Below are 19,281 nucleotides of genomic sequence, written 5' to 3' on the forward strand. Positions count from 1 at the left end.
TAGAAGGGAATCCTAGATTATGTTGTGGTGTGGTGTCCATCCTCCTGCTGCCAGTCAAGTGCCATCTTGTCAACCGGCCAAAAGGACCATATATAATCTTAAAGTGAATAGGGTTTGCATGAAGACCTTCTTTGCTGTTGGGCATGTTGTATGCTAAGATGAATTTATTAAATTATTAAATTTATTAAATTATCCTTTAATTTTTCAAAATATAATGAGATGCCATTTTACTCTGCTTTTAAATGCTTCATGCCATATGATCAACTATTTTCAGTTCAGATACATTCTCAATGTACATTTTGTAAACTAAAACTCAAAATTGAGGTCAGATTCACCTATTGAAAATTGTGTTTCTGGAAATTAGGAATCAGAAATAAGGAAATGTCTTTATAGTTAATATAATTCCCTCAAATCAGCTATAAGGCAAGACTGAATGCATGTATTAAATATAAAAGAACATCAAATTGAATAATAAGATAATGTAAAGTTTTATTCAGATTTTCGCAGCAACCTGCAGCTTTGAATTATCATTTTCTGGATTGCCACACATGTTCTCACACATTTTCACTATCATGTTCATATTACATTCAATAAATTTTTCTACTGATATAGGCTAAACTGTAGCAGTCTTTTCAGTTTCTTTTCCTTGTGCTGCTGTTTCTTTCTCTGCAGCTTTCGCTTCAGCTATTTTCTTTCTCTTTAACTCTTTTTCCTCCTGCTTTGCCTGTCTTTCTGCTCTTCTTTCCTCTTTCAGTCTGGTTGTGACAAAGTCTTTTAAACGGAAGTCAGTCTTCTTCATTGGACCGTATATTTCTTCTGCCTCTCGACTTAGCTGAGCAAGTTTTTCTTCCTCTGCAGCAACTTGTCTCTTTTCAGCCTCTATCTTCTGATGGTACTGCTTTAAGAGTTTAGGCATCTTGGCCATGGCTTCATCAACTTTCTGTAGTCTGTAGGCAATAAAAGAAGCAAGAATTAACATAAAATATTCATTTATTCTCAGAGTCTTTGCTGAGTTTTATTAGCATGCAGTGACAAAATGTTGGGTTTTGTAAAACACAACAGATCATAATCAATTAAATTTAAGTCAGATGAGGAAACTTTCAAAATTAAAAACGTCTACCCGTACTTTTTTTCTCTGAAGGTGGCACTAAACATATATAATAAGCCTCATATACATCAGAGCTAGTGTAAAGTTTAGAGGTAGCCAGCATCCGTACATCTTTTAGATTCGATTTGGTTATATAGTTTATGTCCTATTATGTTTAACAGCCAGGGTCATTTAATGCCGTATTAGGTTTAGATGGTAGCGGTAAGCTTTTGAAAGTATAAATGGCTCCTAGTGCGTCTAGAGATATTCAGATTCTAGGCCAGGGGTCTTCCGACCAGGGATCCCAGAGTTGTTAGATTTTATATTGGAGTGTATCTTTGAGCATCGGTAGTGGAGTGGAATTGCAAGTATTAATAAATTTGGCATCTCTATAGCTAGATCTACAACTGCCTCACATGGGATTCAAAGTCAAGACCCAGATATGGACATGAAGGGTATTAGCAGCGAAGACGTAGCTCTGAACTATGGACGGAAGATTTCTGACAGATGGCCGTCGTCAGGCTCACTGCGGGGAACAGAGTGGAGGCAGGGTATGATTATTCATTCTAGGAGGACATGTGCTTATAATATGTCAGGACATCTTAACCACTTGTCCTTTGAGGATGTACGAACTGATTTTGAGAAAGGAGTCCAAAATAGGGTGTCTGATACAAATAATCTGAGATAGCCTATGTACAGTGTACGTAGTTCTAAGACACCTGCATGCATACATACACATTCTGAATCTCTATGGATTCAGAATAACTAGACACTACAACTCTGAACTGTCAACAGAACATATGCCGCTGTAAAATATACAAATATGCATGTGCATATGCTAATCCAATAATATTAGACGTCGGTATTGAGAAACTTCTGAGTGGCAATACGACGACGTAATGATCAAAAGTGTCTCGTCATGCTATAGCTGCAATGTTAAAGCTCAATTAAAAGACTTTTAGACAGAAAATGATGTCGTCTTTAGAGCTACAATTGGTGCCTATTACTGCTAATGGAGCAAAGTAATGATTATGCAAAACATAATAAAACGTTTGTTGGCATTTTATCGTACTTGTTTGATATCGCCAACCTACTACGCAATAAAACTGAACCATATCAAATATCAAGTTCTCATCGTGGCATTTTTTTTGGACATAATACATATGAAGGTCTTTCTGAAGGGTAGTTATACGGCAAGTCCACAAATTGTGAATTTGACGTATTGTGAGTGGTACGGTAGATATTAAGAATGGTAGTTATGTTTGTTTTGGACAAAAATAATATGTAAATGCATGTTAGACTGGCCACCAGACCCTAAGTTGTTGATAAGACTTTCTCAGCAGAGTTCTTTACTAGATTATCTCCCCCCTAGTTTAAAACTTAGAATCAGGCATTTAGTAGAGACAAAAATAATCAAGCCAAATTTTAGTGATTTCTTTTAATATTCTAGAGACTGGTGGCCAGTATAAAATGCATGTATACGCATAAAATACTTGGAAACCTACAAAAAAGTATAGAAAACTGTGCCCGAGTGATTTTCGGAGTCAGTGCTCCACTACGATACATATGGACCAATTCGTACCCGGCCGAAAGGTACATGTATAGTAGACCGGGTACGTATATTCGTTCTGTCGTGCCCTCTAACATTGTTGGGAGTAGTGCAGATGCATGTACATATGTATATCATTTACTTCATTCATATGCATACCTTGTTTGTAGTCTTTTTTCTCGTGTTTCGTCCCACATCTGTACCTTTTTCATATTAGCTTCAAAAGTTGGTTCAAATTGTCTCTCAAATTCTATTTTGTCCTTCAATTCTGCCAAAGTTGGCCACAGAATTTGTGGGTTTACACCAGATGCACTTCCCATTTTACCAAACATTTTCCTACTATAGCTTTTGGTCAGTTTAAAATCCCTGTCGATGGAAGGCCGTTCTTTACGAAGTCTCTGTTTTAATCTCGGTGTTAGTCGAGACACATCTCTGATACGTTCCAGTTCGTCCTCCAGAGATCTATCTTCGACCTCGGCTAAATAACTGTCTTCTGATGCATTTTCTGTATGCATATCATCTGTTGTATCTTTAGGTGTTTGTGAAGTTGAACAGCTTCTATTTGTATTTCCATTTCTATAAAATAAGAACAGCCTATTGCCAATTTTAGAATTGTTCGAAGAGATCCAACACCGTACCATGGAGGCGGCCATGTTGTATTCAAGGGAGATAACTCCGCGATCCGTGAAAACATTTAGGTGCGTTCGATTAGAGACACTTTTTTGTTGCTGACCAGAAACAGTATACATGTTTCTGAAAATATGTAGAAGGAAACTTAACAAACCAAAACTGTTGCCCCTTATTTTAGACCATGACAACCTATCGTCATTGAAGCATACAATTTGTATGTCAAATTATTGCAGAAACTTGCACATGAGGATTTCTACATTTGTACATCCTTGATGAACCTATTAAGTATGTTTCTCATTACTAGGCATTTATATATGTTTAACACCAGCTGACCAGGTTTGAATAAATTCGATCAAAAAGTTAATAAGTTATTGACCATTTTACAAAACCTGTGTATTTAGTGATCTGTTACCATGGCAACCAAAATTTTTCGGCAAAAAATATACTTGCGTGCACATCTACACATATATACTGTCAACTTTCATTGAAATTGATCCAGTAGTTTAGTTTACGAGGTGTTTTCTGGGGGAAAAAAATCTACAGAAAGACAGGCAAAAAGATGATGCATATAATATACTTCCAGTTATTATAGGGAATTTCTAAATCCCCTTCCAATTTGATGTTACAAAGCACATCATAAAGTCAGTGTCATTCGCTTTGAATTTCCATGAACCCTTAAATTATTGGCTGGGTGCCTTGAATTGGTTTTTGAAAATAGCTATCGGTAGGCTATAGGTTAATGGCCACCCTATAAGGATGCTACCATTGCTTTATGACAATCTAATTAAAATTAGAACTTCTATGTCGCTCTCCGCAAAGTCTGCTTCTACAAGCGGACGGTACAGAGAGCGACATAGAAGTTCTGATTTTAATTAGATTGTGCTTTATGAGTGCTATCCCATGCTTAGTTTCAGAGAAGATGTCTTTTATATGAAAAAAGCCAAATTGACCCCTTTTGACCCGCCTCTCAGGCCTCCATGGGTCAGCCCCATCATTTGTACAATTTGGAATCCCCACCATATAAGGATGCTACCGTTGCATTATGAGTGCTATACCATGCTTATAGTTTCAGAGAAGAAGTCGTTTATATGGAAATAGCCAAATTGACCCCTTTTGACCCTGTCCCTCAGGCCCGCGGGGGATCAGTCCCATCATTTGTATAATTTTGAATCCCCACCCTATAAGGATGCTATCATTGCATTATGAGTGCTATCCCACGCTTAGTTTCAGGGAAGAACTCGTTTATAATGAAATAGCCAAATTGACCAATTCTGGCCCCGCCCCTCAGGCTCCCAGGGGTCAGCCTGACCATTTGTAGAATTTTCAGTCAGCACTCCATAAGGATGCCACCAGTCAAGTTTTATTAAATTCCAACCAGCGGTTATGGAGAAGAAGTCGATTGTTGACGGACGACGGACACCAGACGCCAGACGTATTGCATTAGCTTACCTTAGTCCTTTGGATCAGATGAGCTAAAAACAACAACAAATGGTTCAGTGATATAGCTTTTATTCCTTCTCACAAAAGTCCAGGAAATTTACATTCAGTATACTCTGTAATTAATCTCACACATTTAAATGAAACATTAAGTTATATATGATCAATAATCTCTAACAATTAGAGGCGTATTTCAAATTATATCAAAAACAAAAGAGAAAGAGATTCCACAATATTTATAATTAAACTCATATCAAAAAGTGATAAGAAACAGAAGGAGCACTAATCCTCCTGTGTGCTTTTGCAGACATTGCCATAATAGACACATTGTATAACACAATTTAAGATCCACATATGAAATTCAATCAAACACAGGATCTTGGCACCATTCCTCAATCTATATATACAGTATATATAGTCTATATATATATTAAATTGTGGCTTATTTTGAGCACTAATTTTGTGAAATGACTAAACTTTTGTCCATTAAGTGCCCCGGCCTCAATTCTTTGAATTCTTTAAGTGCCCTGAGCACTTATAATTGTGTAAAATATGGTACACAATCTAAAATGTATTTGGTCACCTAGGAATTGTTACTATATGTGATACGAACTCTCAAGAATGAAACAATTAAGGAATTAAACTTTGACTATTATGCTAATGCACATTAACAGTCTAATTAGTAACATTCATCATCAATACATATGATAAACAAAGAACCAAGATGTTGATTTTGATTTGCATATTCTTCTCTAAAAGCATAATGCAAGCAAACAAAACAAAAATAAAAATAATACACTGACAAATATTCCAGGTGAAAATCGTATGAATATTTTTTTATGAATCAATATAAAATCAATAACTAAGAATACTGTAAGGATAGCTTCTATCATAAACTTATTTCCTTTTTACAATAAGCAATATAGTTGTAACATTTAGATGTGAAACAAGTAATTATTATATTTTAGCCTACTAACTATTAACACACGGAAAAGAGATCTACAAATGAGAAAAAAGCATATTCATAGATGTATATGAAAGAAACAGTGCCTTTAAATGTGTATCTTTAGTCATAATAATGCAGAAACAAATTCTTAAAGTGGTAAATATAGTGCCCTCAAAATGCCGAACCAAATATTGAGTAGACGTGCAATGAGTTTCTTCAGTTTCTATCAAATAAACCTGGTATATCTGATAATTATTTTCAATGCCATCATCTGTAAAATTTTACCAACATTTAAACCTGTATACTAGCTACATTTATGTAATTGTAGATATATGTGACTTATTTCAGAGAGCTTCATATCTTTATTTACAAAATACATGAGGATTGTTTCCAAAGTATATATAGTTCTTTTGATCGCAATGTTCTATGATCATAATTAATTTCACAAAATGTTGTGTTGGGGACAACTTCAAGGCCAAAATTAATATAATAAGTATACATGTATTTGAAATCTGGCAGCTTCTCCATGAAAATGTCCTCATTTACAGATATAGCATAACAATAATTAGATTGACACACATTTGATATATCTCATTGCCCATAATGACTTACGAGTAACAGAACAGAATAGAACCTTCACAGAACACGTTACTAATCCCAATAAGTTTGAACATGATTTGAGTAATGCCTGATTAAAAGTTTAACACATACAATGTACCATATTCGACCCAAAAAGCAGTCAGGGTGTTTAAAAATTGAATAAAATGCAAAGATGTTTAATAAGACAAAATTATTGCAAACATTTACAATTTTGATAGTTTTGATCTAATGCCAGGGCAATTGAAATTGAGGCCTCAAAAGGGGTAGGGGCGCTTATAGGGAGATGGGCGCTTATTGGGTCGAATACGGTACATTTCTTCCTAAAACATATTGTAACCATTTAACTCAAAATCAAATCATATCAAAACCACTACCTAATTTTATGCCACACATACACAAAATTTAATGTTTTGTTAAACTGAAAGAGTAATGTTCTTTTAAAGAGTCTGCATTTACCCTTGATCAGATGCTGATTGAAATTTGCATTACGTACGTACCACAGGGACCTGACACAAATTTCTAACCAACAGTATATAGATACTATAATACTTATATTATATTATATTTAGATCGCCTCTGAAATTTGACAATTTTTTTCCACACAGTTGGAATTACTTCTTCGTCCCATAATATATATACATGTATATAAATAATATTGGTTAGAAATTTGTGTCAAGTCCCTGTGTAATATACCTAACTTTTCACAAATAAATGATTTAATAGTAAATACTTCCAAAACCAGATAAATCCCTACAGCGTGAGAGAAACTCAAATCTGACGAATATGTTGGGAATTTTTACATTAATGAAATTTAAAACTAAATATACCATGAACACAAATGTATTTAGTGATAGAGGGTGTAGTTTAACATACAGCGTACATTAAGTTTTTAGAACAAATATATAAAGAAATTAAATCATTGATTGAGAATCACTTCTTTGGAGGTATATCTCCTCTCCATAATTAATGCCCATTAACTCTATGCATGCCCTCAAGCAATTGCATGCCCTCAAGCAATCGGTTATCATATTAAAATAATAATTTCAATTTTCGTACAAAGCTGCGAAAATTAAAATCCCTTCATCTTAACTCCTTCAACATAACTGAAAACTTATCAAACAAATGTGTAATTACATGTGTAATTAAAAGTAATACTTTAAAGATGCTCCACCGCCGACAGAGCATAAATGATATTCATCATTTGAACAATAATTGGTGTTTAATCGTGTATATATATATGCCTAATTAGCACAAAAAATAACATAAAATAATTTAGTTTGCCTTTGGTGCATGCGCAATCATTACTTAATTCCATATAGGACATAGTGCCACAGAATTTTTTTGGGATGCAATTACGTAATAATTTTTCATATTTTTAACTTGAAGTAAAATAAGAAGCTCAAACTTTTCAATGGTGGTAATGGTATAAAGTAAGTAACTTTTGGAACTGAAGAGAAAATACTTAATCGTCTGTTCCTGTTTTTGATAGTGAAAAAATACCATTTGTCAGCGGTGGAGCATCTTTAATACACACATAGTCATGCAAAATATTTCATAAAAAGAACAAAACTTATAAATGCCAAACATTTGTGTATATATATAAAGCACTATTTCCTGTCATTGTATATATCAGTTCACCTGAATCATGATTCATTTGAATATAAATGACAATCTAAAAGATAAATATTTATCACTGAAATAACAGATTCTTTGTTGACACAAAAATAAAATGTGTACATCATATAACAATAATATACATGTAATATATATACGATATATACATATGTATATGTAACAATGACAGTGTAACTGTGTAAATACAATAAGATGACTCCCTCAGATCATTTTCTCTTCCTGTATTCACCACATATACAATAATGTACATGTATCTAACAATAAATTTCATAAAGAGAGAAATTCCCTCAGATCTTATACGGTTCCTTAGAAATGGTAAACTATCATAATGAGCATCTGCAAAACATTTGGAACACACAATTTTTAACCTGCATTGCCAGCTTTACTGATGCTGTGAATTTCTATGATATCCTTATCACAGTAAAATAACAGGAAATGCCCAGATACAAATAAATCTGTGTGGGAAATTTCATCAGATCAAATGAAACAAATGAGGGTCTGAGAATTCCCTCAAATTAAAATTTCTCCATTTGTTGGTTCCAACCTTTTTTTACTATAAAATCATCACATTTAATACATGTGCAGGATTCCAAATTTAACAATTATTTGCTGTATATGATAACATTGTTACACTTATATTATCTTTAGACAAACCACAGCAATCAGTACATGGCAACTGCCCCACATACAGCAGTCAGTATGTGGAGCAGTTGCCTGGTACTGACTAGTGGTCGATGGGTTTTCACCGGATACTCTGACTTTCCTCCTCCAAAAAACCTGGCACATCCTTAAATAACCCTGGCTGTTAATGAGGCGTTAAACTAATAAACCAATACTTATTTTTAGGATAATTCAAAATACACCGATTATTATTTGTTTATTACAAAAATTTGAACCATGCCATGTAATTAGTCTGAATTGTTGATTGTCAAATACATGGAGTAGTAATCTTCATAAAACTGAATAGATTGCAATGCCAGAGTTTGAAGCTATGTTTTGGCTTCTAAAAGAATTTTTGAGAATGGACATGGTTTACAAAATTCCTTCAACGTCAATGCCTGTCTGGAATAAAATAGCTATAAGTAGTTCACTATTTCATGTAATAAATATTTGAAAACACATGTCTTCACTGTTTGAATATGATAATTGAATTTACATGAATATATCCTGCAAACATACACATACTCACCATAAATAATTCTCTAACTCGATCTAACAAGCAAAGCAAATTAATATCTATTTTAGATATATCACAGATAGCTTCATATACATATAAAGACTTGACAAAATCTCACACCATCACTTTTACTTGTAAAGTGATATTATCTTGTTCCATACACAACCTTTTAGCACTTTTTCGTTACAAACATATCAACTACACATTGAATATGGTTGGAAGAGCAAAAAGCAACAGGATGAGGAAATCTAAAATTCATCACAATAAATAGATTTTAAATACATTTCACAGGAGACATTAATTAAAATGTGTCCTGTTAACAATAAACCCTTTTTTTCCACCTCTTTTCAAGCAAAGACAATTCAGCTGGTCAGTCTTCGGCAAGCCTTATGCTGCCAAGCCTTAATCTGTAATACAGGTTGAAATGCCCCTCTCCGAAAGACACAATTAATGCCTTTACAACCTAAACAAGTTGTGTACTGACCACCAAGTAGAAATATTTCCATAGCATTTGAAAACACCTCTCCAAGACAATGCTATAGTTTCAAAAGTTAAAAAGTTACAAAAATATTGATAAGAAATAAGTGATATAATTTACATTCATTCATCATTTAAACATACACTTGTAATGATTCGTAACATTATATAGCTGCAGTGAGAGTATAGCAAAATCTGCCACAGCGACCAGCTTTACCTTGACTGCATATAGCTGGTGAATGAGATTCAAACTTGAAATCACTGGCACATCCTTAAATAACCCTGGCTGTTAATGAGGCGTTAAACTAATAAACCAATACTTATTTTTAGGATAATTCAAAATACACCGATTATTATTTGTTTATTACAAAAATTTGAACCATGCCATGTAATTAGTCTGAATTGTTGATTGTCAAATACATGGAGTAGTAATCTTCATAAAACTGAATAGATTGCAATGCCAGAGTTTGAAGCTATGTTTTGGCTTCTAAAAGAATTTTTGAGAATGGACATGGTTTACAAAATTCCTTCAACGTCAATGCCTGTCTGGAATAAAATAGCTATAAGTAGTTCACTATTTCATGTAATAAATATTTGAAAACACATGTCTTCACTGTTTGAATATGATAATTGAATTTACATGAATATATCCTGCAAACATACACATACTCACCATAAATAATTCTCTAACTCGATCTAACAAGCAAAGCAAATTAATATCTATTTTAGATATATCACAGATAGCTTCATATACATATAAAGACTTGACAAAATCTCACACCATCACTTTTACTTGTAAAGTGATATTATCTTGTTCCATATACACAACCCTTTAGCACTTTTTCGTTACAAACATATCAACTACACATTGAATATGGTTGGAAGAGCAAAAAGCAACAGGATGAGGAAATCTAAAATTCATCACAATAAATAGATTTTAAATACATTTCACAGGAGACATTAATTAAAATGTGTCCTGTAAACAATAAACCCTTTTTTTCACCTCTTTTCAAGCAAAGACAATTCAGCTGGTCAGTCTTCGGCAAGCCTTATGCTGCCAAGCCTTAATCTGTAATACAGGTTGAAATGCCCCTCTCCGAAAGACACAATTAATGCCTTTACAACCTAAACAAGTTGTGTACTGACCACCAAGTAGAAATATTTCCATAGCATTTGAAAACACCTCTCCAAGACAATGCTATAGTTTCAAAAGTTAAAAAGTTACAAAAATATTGATAAGAAATAAGTGATATAATTTACATTCATTCATCATTTAAACATACACTTGTAATGATTCGTAACATTATATAGCTGCAGTGAGAGTATAGCAAAATCTGCCACAGCGACCAGCTTTACCTTGACTGCATATAGCTGGTGAATGAGATTCAAACTTGTGTAATAAATAACAGTCTTATAATAATGCTAAGTGGTCCTGCACTAGTAAGCTTTTTCTTCAGTCATTATGATAAAACAGAGTTATCTGCCCTTGTGAGTTATATTCAAAATAAGATAATTTTATATGAGAACAATATGCATTTGGATTTTAAGAAAACAATGCAAATTTTTGTACACATATGATGCATATGCGAATAGCCACTATGGTAAGTGAACGTTTCTTGTCTATATGAGCTAGAAAGGGTCTTCGATACTGGCGATCTGATTACATAACATTGAATAACGATGATACACTGTAGGTCCTTGTGATGATACTGGAGATGTACATGATGAGGTGAAGTCCCAGTGATACACTGTAGGTCCTCTGTCCATCATGATTTATGTGTAATGATAATGAATATGTACATGATGATTCTATGTCCTAGTGACATCATAAGATGGTACACACTCCACACTTGGTCACCATGACCTGCTGTGGGGTGGGATATTCCTGATGTGTTGCCATGGTAACAGGGATGGGGTAAGGGTGACGTAGACTAGCCTGCTCCAGGTTGTTGTTGAGTGAATTGTCTATACTTTCCATACTCGACAGACTTGAAGACTCGTGGTGAATGTTACTATCTTTACTACTTATGAGTGTTTCTGTGTCAAAATACTTGGTGAGGTCTGGGCTGGCGTAGTTCATCACTCTCTGAATAATCTCCTGGTATTTGTCGTTGAGGTCACCATGAATGCCCGTCCCACCGTGTCCTCCGACACCTGTGTTTGAGAAATGTAACTATGGTTATAGGTAAAAAGGTAATAATTAGTGGTACACTACTTGTACATGTGGGAATTTTATTCTCAAAAAAGTATCTCCTGAAATGTCTTTGATTAAATTTATGTCCTACATTCAGGGTTATATTTAAGGACATCCTCCCTTGTATGCAGTTTGTTGCAGTGTGAGCGAATGTGTGTATGTTTTGGGAGGCTGTGGTATATTTGAGTTGTGTTTCCTACCCTTTTTATAGTGCTAACTCACTGAAGCAAATAGCCGTGAACACTGAACAAGCATTTTTAATGACAGATCAAATACTAGGATAGTAATATCTAGATATAGTAGTATTGGAGTTTGTCAGAAACCCAACCACCTCCACCCCTAACAATTGTATATTGACCAGCGTTACGTAACGTACCTTTCATGTCGATGTAGACGAGTTGAGAGAAGATGAGGGACATTCCTCCCGGCGGTGGCCACGGTACTGACTCAAACATGACTGGAATGATCGGCTTGGCCAGGAGATCAGCGAGACTGAGCTCCCGGTTACAGTGGTGGGAGACAACGTACTTCGGCGAAACACAGGACAAGACCACCTAGTCAACAAAATCAGATTTTACATGTTATATACCACAAGTGGGCAACATACTGTAAATAATTTACTTCCGTGTGCGAGTAACATTTGATGCAAATGAAGTATTCTTACATTAATGACAATGCTTTGTAATCATTTTTCGATAAAAGCATCTTTATACATGGGAATCGACACAAATATTCGGCCGATGCAGAGATGGGGCCCCGGCAAGGGGCAATTATTGCAGCATCACATTCGTCGTATTTTACATCAACCGAATCATGAAGGTTAAATACAAATAATCGTTACATAATTTCCCATTTAAAACCACACGAAAGCGCAATGATAAATCGCAAAAATAAATTGCCTGGAAAACTTTTCAAATGCAGAAACAAAAGAGGTCTCAATTACGATAGATTCATGTGTTGACTAAGACGGAGATGTAATGTAAAAAATGAACTAATATGAATATTTTTTAAACAATCATATGATTATTAAAATATCTGAATACAGAAAATATTGTTTGTTTTTTTTGTTTGTTTCATGTTTCTTTAATCAGTGATGAATGTTCATGAAATTTGTGCAGAATTGTGTTGTAGAAAGTCTGTTTCTTTTTCTGTGAACAGGCTTTCTACCGGTATTTATTTATATTTTAATTTAATTTGTCAAAACATTTGATTGAATTTCATCTGGGAGTATAAATGCAAGAACATCTTGCGACGTGTATATAACCTGACTGATGACTATTACAACAATGACAGACATTTTAAAAATCAAACATGGCGACCTAATAGATGGATGTTATCGGACCGATTGTCTGCAAATAAGACCCCCACAGATAAAATATGGTATGTACCAAGTCCCTGTGATCTATATAGACTATATAACAATTAAAACACCTTTAATAAGCCTGGCTTACCTTTGAGTTTCTGATACCCTCGTCTATCTTGATGTTGAGCTGGTCGCCTCCTCCCATCTGACCGATGTCCATCCAACAGGACAGTCCGACCTTCTCCCAAACGATCCCGGAGGGCCTTGACCTCATCCTGACAGTCCCACTGGTAGCTGATGAACACTTGTGGGGTGGGTCCTGGATCGATTCTGGAGGAAATAAATGTACAGATAAATACAAATGGCAAATGTTAATGTAAAATGAAATAAAAGAAAGAATGATCGATAAACTGAGCATAACTGCACAACTCATGTTGATGGCCAGATCGATTGTCATTTTCTGAAAAAGTCAATTTAATTTGTCCAAACATTTGATTGAATTTCATCTGGGAGTTTTTTGTTATTACTATAAATGCAAGAACATCTTGCGACGTGTATATAACCTGACTGATGACTATTACAACAATGACAGACATTTAAAAATCAAACATGGCGACCTAATAGATGGATGTTATCGGGCGGATCGTCTGCAAATAAGACCCCCACCGATGAAATATGGTATGTACCAAGTCCCTGTGAACTGTATAGACTATATAACAATTAATACACCTTTAATAACCTGGCTTACCTTGGAGTTTCTGATACCCTCGTCTATCTTGATGTTGAGCTGGTCACCTCCTCCCATCTGACCAATGTCCATCCAACAGGACAGTCCGACCTTCTCCAGACGATCCCGGAGGGCCTTGACCTCATCCTGACAGTCCCACTGGTAGCTGATGAACACTTGGGGTGGGTCCTGGATCGATTCTGGAGGAAATAAATGTACAGATAAATACAAATGGCAAATGTTAATGTAAAATGAAATACAAGAATAATGATCGATAAACTGAGCATAACTGCACAACTCACGTTGATGGTCAGATCGATTATCATTTTCTGAAAAAGTCAACAAAATAAATGGGAAACACTTTTTTTTTTAGTATAAACAGATAAAAGTAGATCAGTAACAAAAATTTCAAAGTGCCAAGGTTCAAACTTGAACTTGCAATTAAGGGGAGATAAATCTTACATTTCAAATTTCATTAGTTTTTCACCAAATTTTAGCTTTTTTGCAGTTATATTTTGATGATAACAATAAAGAGGATTTAACTAAAATAAACTTTTTATATTGATTTACCTTTTTGAATTAAGCTAAACTTCATAACTGTTTATGCTAAATTTTAATTAAAACAAAATACGAAAATATGTAAATAGATAAAACCTATTTTATATTATTAATTAATATACAAGGTATATATACCTAATGATGCCCTAATACAGGTGTGTTATAAGAAAGGAGAGAAGGTTAGCACTCCCCTTGATAAGGACGGAAGGGACCCCTGTGGTCTATATAACACACATAAGGCACTTATCTCCTTACTTTGGAGATAGGTCTTTATTTTCAATAAATAGATTATGGACACAATATATATATCTATACACGCACTGTACCTGAAATAAGGACCTGTTTTACTCTTTAAATCAATTTTTTGGCCAAATAAATGAAGTCTCTATGATGCAAAATATACTGCGGGCAGTTTGTCAACACATTTTATTAAACTGCATCCAATTACTATGTAATTAAACAGGTTTCTCTTTTGTTTTGTGGAATATATTTGTTAGATATACAGATTTGTGAAGTAGATAATGATATCATTACTATGAAAATTTGTTTGTTTGTTTGTTTGTTTTATTAATTATAGTCCTATTTACAGCCAGGGTCATGTAAGGACAGCCTATCATGCATGTAGTCGGTAGCCTCACCATGTATGTAGTGTACATGTGCTGTGCATGTTTTGTTTTCTTGTACAATGTATAGTACACATGGAACTGTGAGTGGCAAATATACTATATAGCCAGTTATTTTCGCGGCTCAAAATTGTGTGATTTTGAGTTTAAAAGGGAAAATTGAATTTCAGCGATTTATTTTTTTGACTGTGATTTGGTTACTATAGCATAAAATGCCAACCTCGAGAAAATTATGTACTACAAAACTACATATAAATGCTGTAAATCATTAAAGCCAACGTAATTCAAACCCTGCAGTACAAAAATTTTCCCACCGCATTACCTTTGGCTTGTTGTATAATCTCCACGATGTCGTCTCTGTCCATCTTTTCCAAGTAGCCGACCAGCATGTCCACTGACAGGGCAGTGTTACCACTGGTCAGTATCCAGTCGGCCAAAAGGGCCAGGCCTGGATTCAGGTCATCCGTGATTTTCTCTATCTTAGCTTCTTTATAACCTAGAGCAAAAACACAGCATTTAAGTACAAAAATGATACAATTGGCCTTTTTTGGTATGATGATATTGTACTTTCAATTGATACAGTTTTAAAGTCCTGAAATTTCATCATAAAATCATATTTTTTAGTATTAGTAACTAAAACTGTCGTCAGACTGTCGTCAGAGTTGACAACTAGACTAAAATTTTATCAAAATCTGTCAAGTAGTTTAGGAGGAGATCACAAGACAAAGTTGTGTATAAAAAACTTTTGTATAAAATATTGTAACATTTGTATTATCAAAATATATATTAAATATAGATTACATGAGGCCACATACCCATGAGGTTGGCGAGAGCTAGCCAGTCCTGGTTCTCCTCCCCACCGTTCAGCAGTTTGGCGGCACTTTTCACCCACATTGGTAGGTTAGGATTGTGTTTCTCAATGTTTCCATGTGTCTCCAACATGTCTATACTGGGTAAGATCTGGCCGCTGAAATCTGTGCCCAAAGTACAAAACAATAACGATATCACTCAGACTTATACCATTTTATCAAATAATGGCTTCAATATCTAGTGGTGTTCCGATTAATCAAGTTCATCGGCATCGTTGGTTTGGGGTGTTTGACCAATTAATCGATTAAGAAATCTGTAATCGAGTGTCGTCGGAATTGCCAGATATCATCATAAACGAAAGTGTATAATTTGCCGGTCAGTAAAACATGCAATAAATGTCATAGAAAACTTGTCGCAATCAATCTCTTGTCAATTGGTTACACAAAACTGATGACCGATCATAAAATTTCAACCGATTCCCAACACTATCAATATCCTGCTAATATGAACTTCTTGGACATGCTGAATTGATTATCAATATACTTTCAGGGAAAGCTTTTTTTAGTAATATTGCCTGAACGCCACATGTAATATAGTTACACCTCGTGCTCATAAACGCACATGTACCTATTCAATATCATAGCAAACGTTGTAGCATACACAATACAAATCCACAAGCAGTTTGATTGACAGTTTGTTATCTGTCAATTACTGTTCAGAAAAATCGGAATACATGTATGTAGTTTTCTAAGCATTCTGGTTGTGATCATCAATTTTGATATTGAACAATTCAAGAAAATTTGATAGGTTTCTTTATATGATACATTTAGTGTGTTAAAAATTAGCATTTATTATCATCTTATTTCTAACTGAAATATTTTTAAAAACCTGTAAATAAAGATTTTATCCAAATGCAATGAACAGTCTGTAACAGAACTTACCGGCATTGAAGGGCTCAGGAAACCATTTGCGAAACAAGTTTGTTTTCACTCTTCTGTGTTCACAACATACAACCTATCAGAAAACAAAATAAATTAATCAACAAAATCAAAAACAGCTTTAGTTAAAAAATTTTGTACAGCATTGAAGATAATTAGAATTATAACTCGAAATGAATAGAAACATATATGGTCTTCCCCAAGTTCCTAAAAGTTTCTCCATTAAACTTTCATATAAATGACAAATTAATATGTTTATCCATGCAAGCAAGGCTAAATTCCAAATATTAATTACTTCTTGCTTTGAGAGGCTCTTATCTATAGAAATCCTAATTTTAATTTTAGAAAATTTGTTTGTGTAAATTCAAAACATAAAGAGGGTTTAACAATTAAGTCTTAATTCATGATAATGCACCCGAGAAAGTAATGGTCACCTTTGTAATCCATGGCACTAGATAATTAAGAGAAACAAGTTGGATAAGAACAATTCCTAAATGAAATGTTTTGTTTAGGTTGCTACCTACCCGGCTGGACAGACATTCATCAAGGTTGAGAAAGTGCATACACAGCTCCTCTTGACAATTAGGAGAGTCGTGTGAGTAGCACGGTCGACCACACGGACACGCCACACATACTGTGTAGTACAGACGCTTGATCCACATCTCTTTTAACTCAAACAAACTGGACTCCAGGAAGTTGCGTAGCTACAACACAACAGGATAATGAAATCCTTCACTTAATACATCAATCACAGCACTGTGACAGAATAATTAGAGTTTGTTACATCAATGCATGTTTGTTTTTTTTTTTTGGTGGTGGTTTTTTTTTTGCACTATATGTATGTTTTGCTTATAAAACTTATGAATTTTCCACCTAGACAAAGATTGGGCAAGATTGCTTTGTATACATTATATTTTAAATTCTGCCTTTTCTTAGATGTTCTGAATTTTGTTTAATGATCATGATACTAAACTCTTACAAATATGATCAATTTTGAGCTATTCAGTCTTTGCATAATACAGAGTTATCTCCCTTACATGTAGATATTAATTGTAACATCACTTTGTGAGTAAAATGACCTTATTCTCCCTGAAAAGTATGATGTTACACTCATAAAAACATGAGATAACAATCAGTACCTACCCACAAGGGCAGATAACTCTGTCATGACATTGAACTCAAGGGCAGATAACTCTGTCATGACATTGAACTCATTCACCCACAAGACACATTTGAACTCTAATGTTTCAAAGACTGCAACAGTGCAATATGAATTTTCAGGGGTAAATGAGTTTAGCAATTTAAAACATTCTACCCTTACCTTGGCACAAACTTCAGGTTTTGGGATTCTATCACGTAAATTATCCTTATTCTGCGAGTCTATTGAGAAGTCGTCGTCATTGGCAACCCACATCACAACAACCTGTTGTAAATAACAAGACAGAGAAATGAGATCCATGTTGTCATCACTTTATTCCAGTCTTGTTTGGTAATAATTTATACAGTAAAATTTAATCAAGGGGGAATGAAATCCTGGTATTATTATGAATATATGACTCTAGCTAATACAATGATACAAACCTTGATTCGGTGACATCGCCTAGGAGCCATCTGTAGTACAAAGTCGTGTTCCTGGTCGAGGTAGAAGCGAGCCACATGACGAAACATACTATAGGGTTCCTTTCCAGATTTCCCGAGAGTCCAACGCACAGTTCTTGTTAAAATTCGATGGAACAGATCATCTATAAGAAATAGGTGCAGGTAAAATAAATTATAAATGTAACAGGGTGCAAGATTTATAGTAATGAAATCAATTTAATTTGATTAATCACTGCCTCTGCTAGCGATCAAACTGGGGACCATTGGATTACTTGTCCTACACTCAACTAATCGAGCCGAGCCGTTTATTGCTGCTAGCAATTACTAGGGTTACATAGATAACAGCAGTATTGACACTATACAGTCAAGTTTCATTATCATTAATGTTATGACTGGTATTACATATAAGAAAAGGTACTTTTCAAATATTTTGGTCATCAGACCATCGGACCATAAGGGTCTGTCTCCTACCATCCTGGGTTGATAAACATTAAGTTGCAGTGGGATAAGGTACATTACCTGGTAGAAATCCACAAAAGTTGATATAAAATACAACATCTGAGTCGTAGGCAGCATACAGACGTTTATTGTCCCCACATGTAGCTAGGTGGGACGGGACATAATAGGACAGATACTTGTGGCCACCATTGGACTGAAATAAACATATACTTTGGTTAAAGAATAAGAAATGCCAAATTAATTTCTACTTTATTCAAAGAGGCCAGCATATGTTGTTCCACATCTTGTGATATTTTATCAAACGACCAAATAATGAAGACAAAACACTGGAAGATCACAGCTAACTGCTTAACCTTGATCACAGAGAGATAGTATAGTTTTGTCTTTCTTTTACTAAACAGTCATGACCATGAACGACTTCCCAGAACTGTACCGGTGTTGTCATAGCAAGATATTATTTTCAATGATACAATTTTATTACAAAACATTCTCAACAAATTATCAGCCCCCCCTCCCCCACCAACCCCAATTT

At 34.6% G+C, this 19,281-nt stretch overlaps 2 protein-coding genes and 1 non-coding gene across 3 annotated transcripts in view; 1 reads left to right on the forward strand and 2 right to left on the reverse strand.

The window, feature by feature from the left end:
- Window positions 1-464: 464 nt before the first annotated feature.
- Window positions 465-3,305, reverse strand: LOC138325116 (large ribosomal subunit protein mL64-like). The gene is made up of 2 exons (XM_069270559.1): window positions 2,796-3,305; window positions 465-947 (listed from the first exon to the last, which is right to left on the reverse strand). Exons 1-2 carry the CDS (start codon window positions 3,287-3,289, stop codon window positions 614-616), a joined length of 828 nt encoding a protein of 275 aa, XP_069126660.1. The 5' UTR covers window positions 3,290-3,305; the 3' UTR covers window positions 465-613.
- A 6,500-nt stretch (window positions 3,306-9,805) lies between these two features.
- The window catches only part of LOC138325117 (uncharacterized), a 31,976-nt gene continuing 22,500 nt past the window's right edge, over window positions 9,806-19,281 (reverse strand). Inside the window, exons 13-22 of the mRNA XM_069270560.1 lie at window positions 18,810-18,942; window positions 18,273-18,433; window positions 18,013-18,114; window positions 17,216-17,395; window positions 16,695-16,767; window positions 15,759-15,917; window positions 15,266-15,439; window positions 13,784-13,962; window positions 12,109-12,286; window positions 9,806-11,692 (exon numbers count right to left, since the gene is read on the reverse strand). Of these exons, the coding sequence (XP_069126661.1) occupies window positions 11,364-11,692; window positions 12,109-12,286; window positions 13,784-13,962; window positions 15,266-15,439; window positions 15,759-15,917; window positions 16,695-16,767; window positions 17,216-17,395; window positions 18,013-18,114; window positions 18,273-18,433; window positions 18,810-18,942 (1,668 nt within the window). The 3' untranslated portion in view covers window positions 9,806-11,363. The remainder of the gene's footprint in view (window positions 11,693-12,108; window positions 12,287-13,783; window positions 13,963-15,265; window positions 15,440-15,758; window positions 15,918-16,694; window positions 16,768-17,215; window positions 17,396-18,012; window positions 18,115-18,272; window positions 18,434-18,809; window positions 18,943-19,281) is intronic.
- LOC138326610 (U6atac minor spliceosomal RNA) lies at window positions 14,478-14,599 on the forward strand. Its single transcript, XR_011208927.1, has one exon. It is a non-coding gene; the product is annotated as a U6atac minor spliceosomal RNA (small nuclear RNA).

The sequence above is a fragment of the Argopecten irradians genome, chromosome 6, assembly GCF_041381155.1.
Source record: "Argopecten irradians isolate NY chromosome 6, Ai_NY, whole genome shotgun sequence".
NCBI classification, from domain to species: domain Eukaryota; kingdom Metazoa; phylum Mollusca; class Bivalvia; order Pectinida; family Pectinidae; genus Argopecten; species Argopecten irradians.

Bases quoted from the DNA above. Each gene is read 5' to 3' on its own strand.
- LOC138325116 (XM_069270559.1), bottom strand. From the start codon at position 3,289: ATGGCCGCCTCCATGGTACGGTGTTGGATCTCTTCGAACAATTCTAAA. The intron at 948-2,795 runs GTATGCATATGA...TATTGCCTACAG, and splicing joins GAAAAAAGACTACAAACAAG to ACTACAGAAAGTTGATGAAG.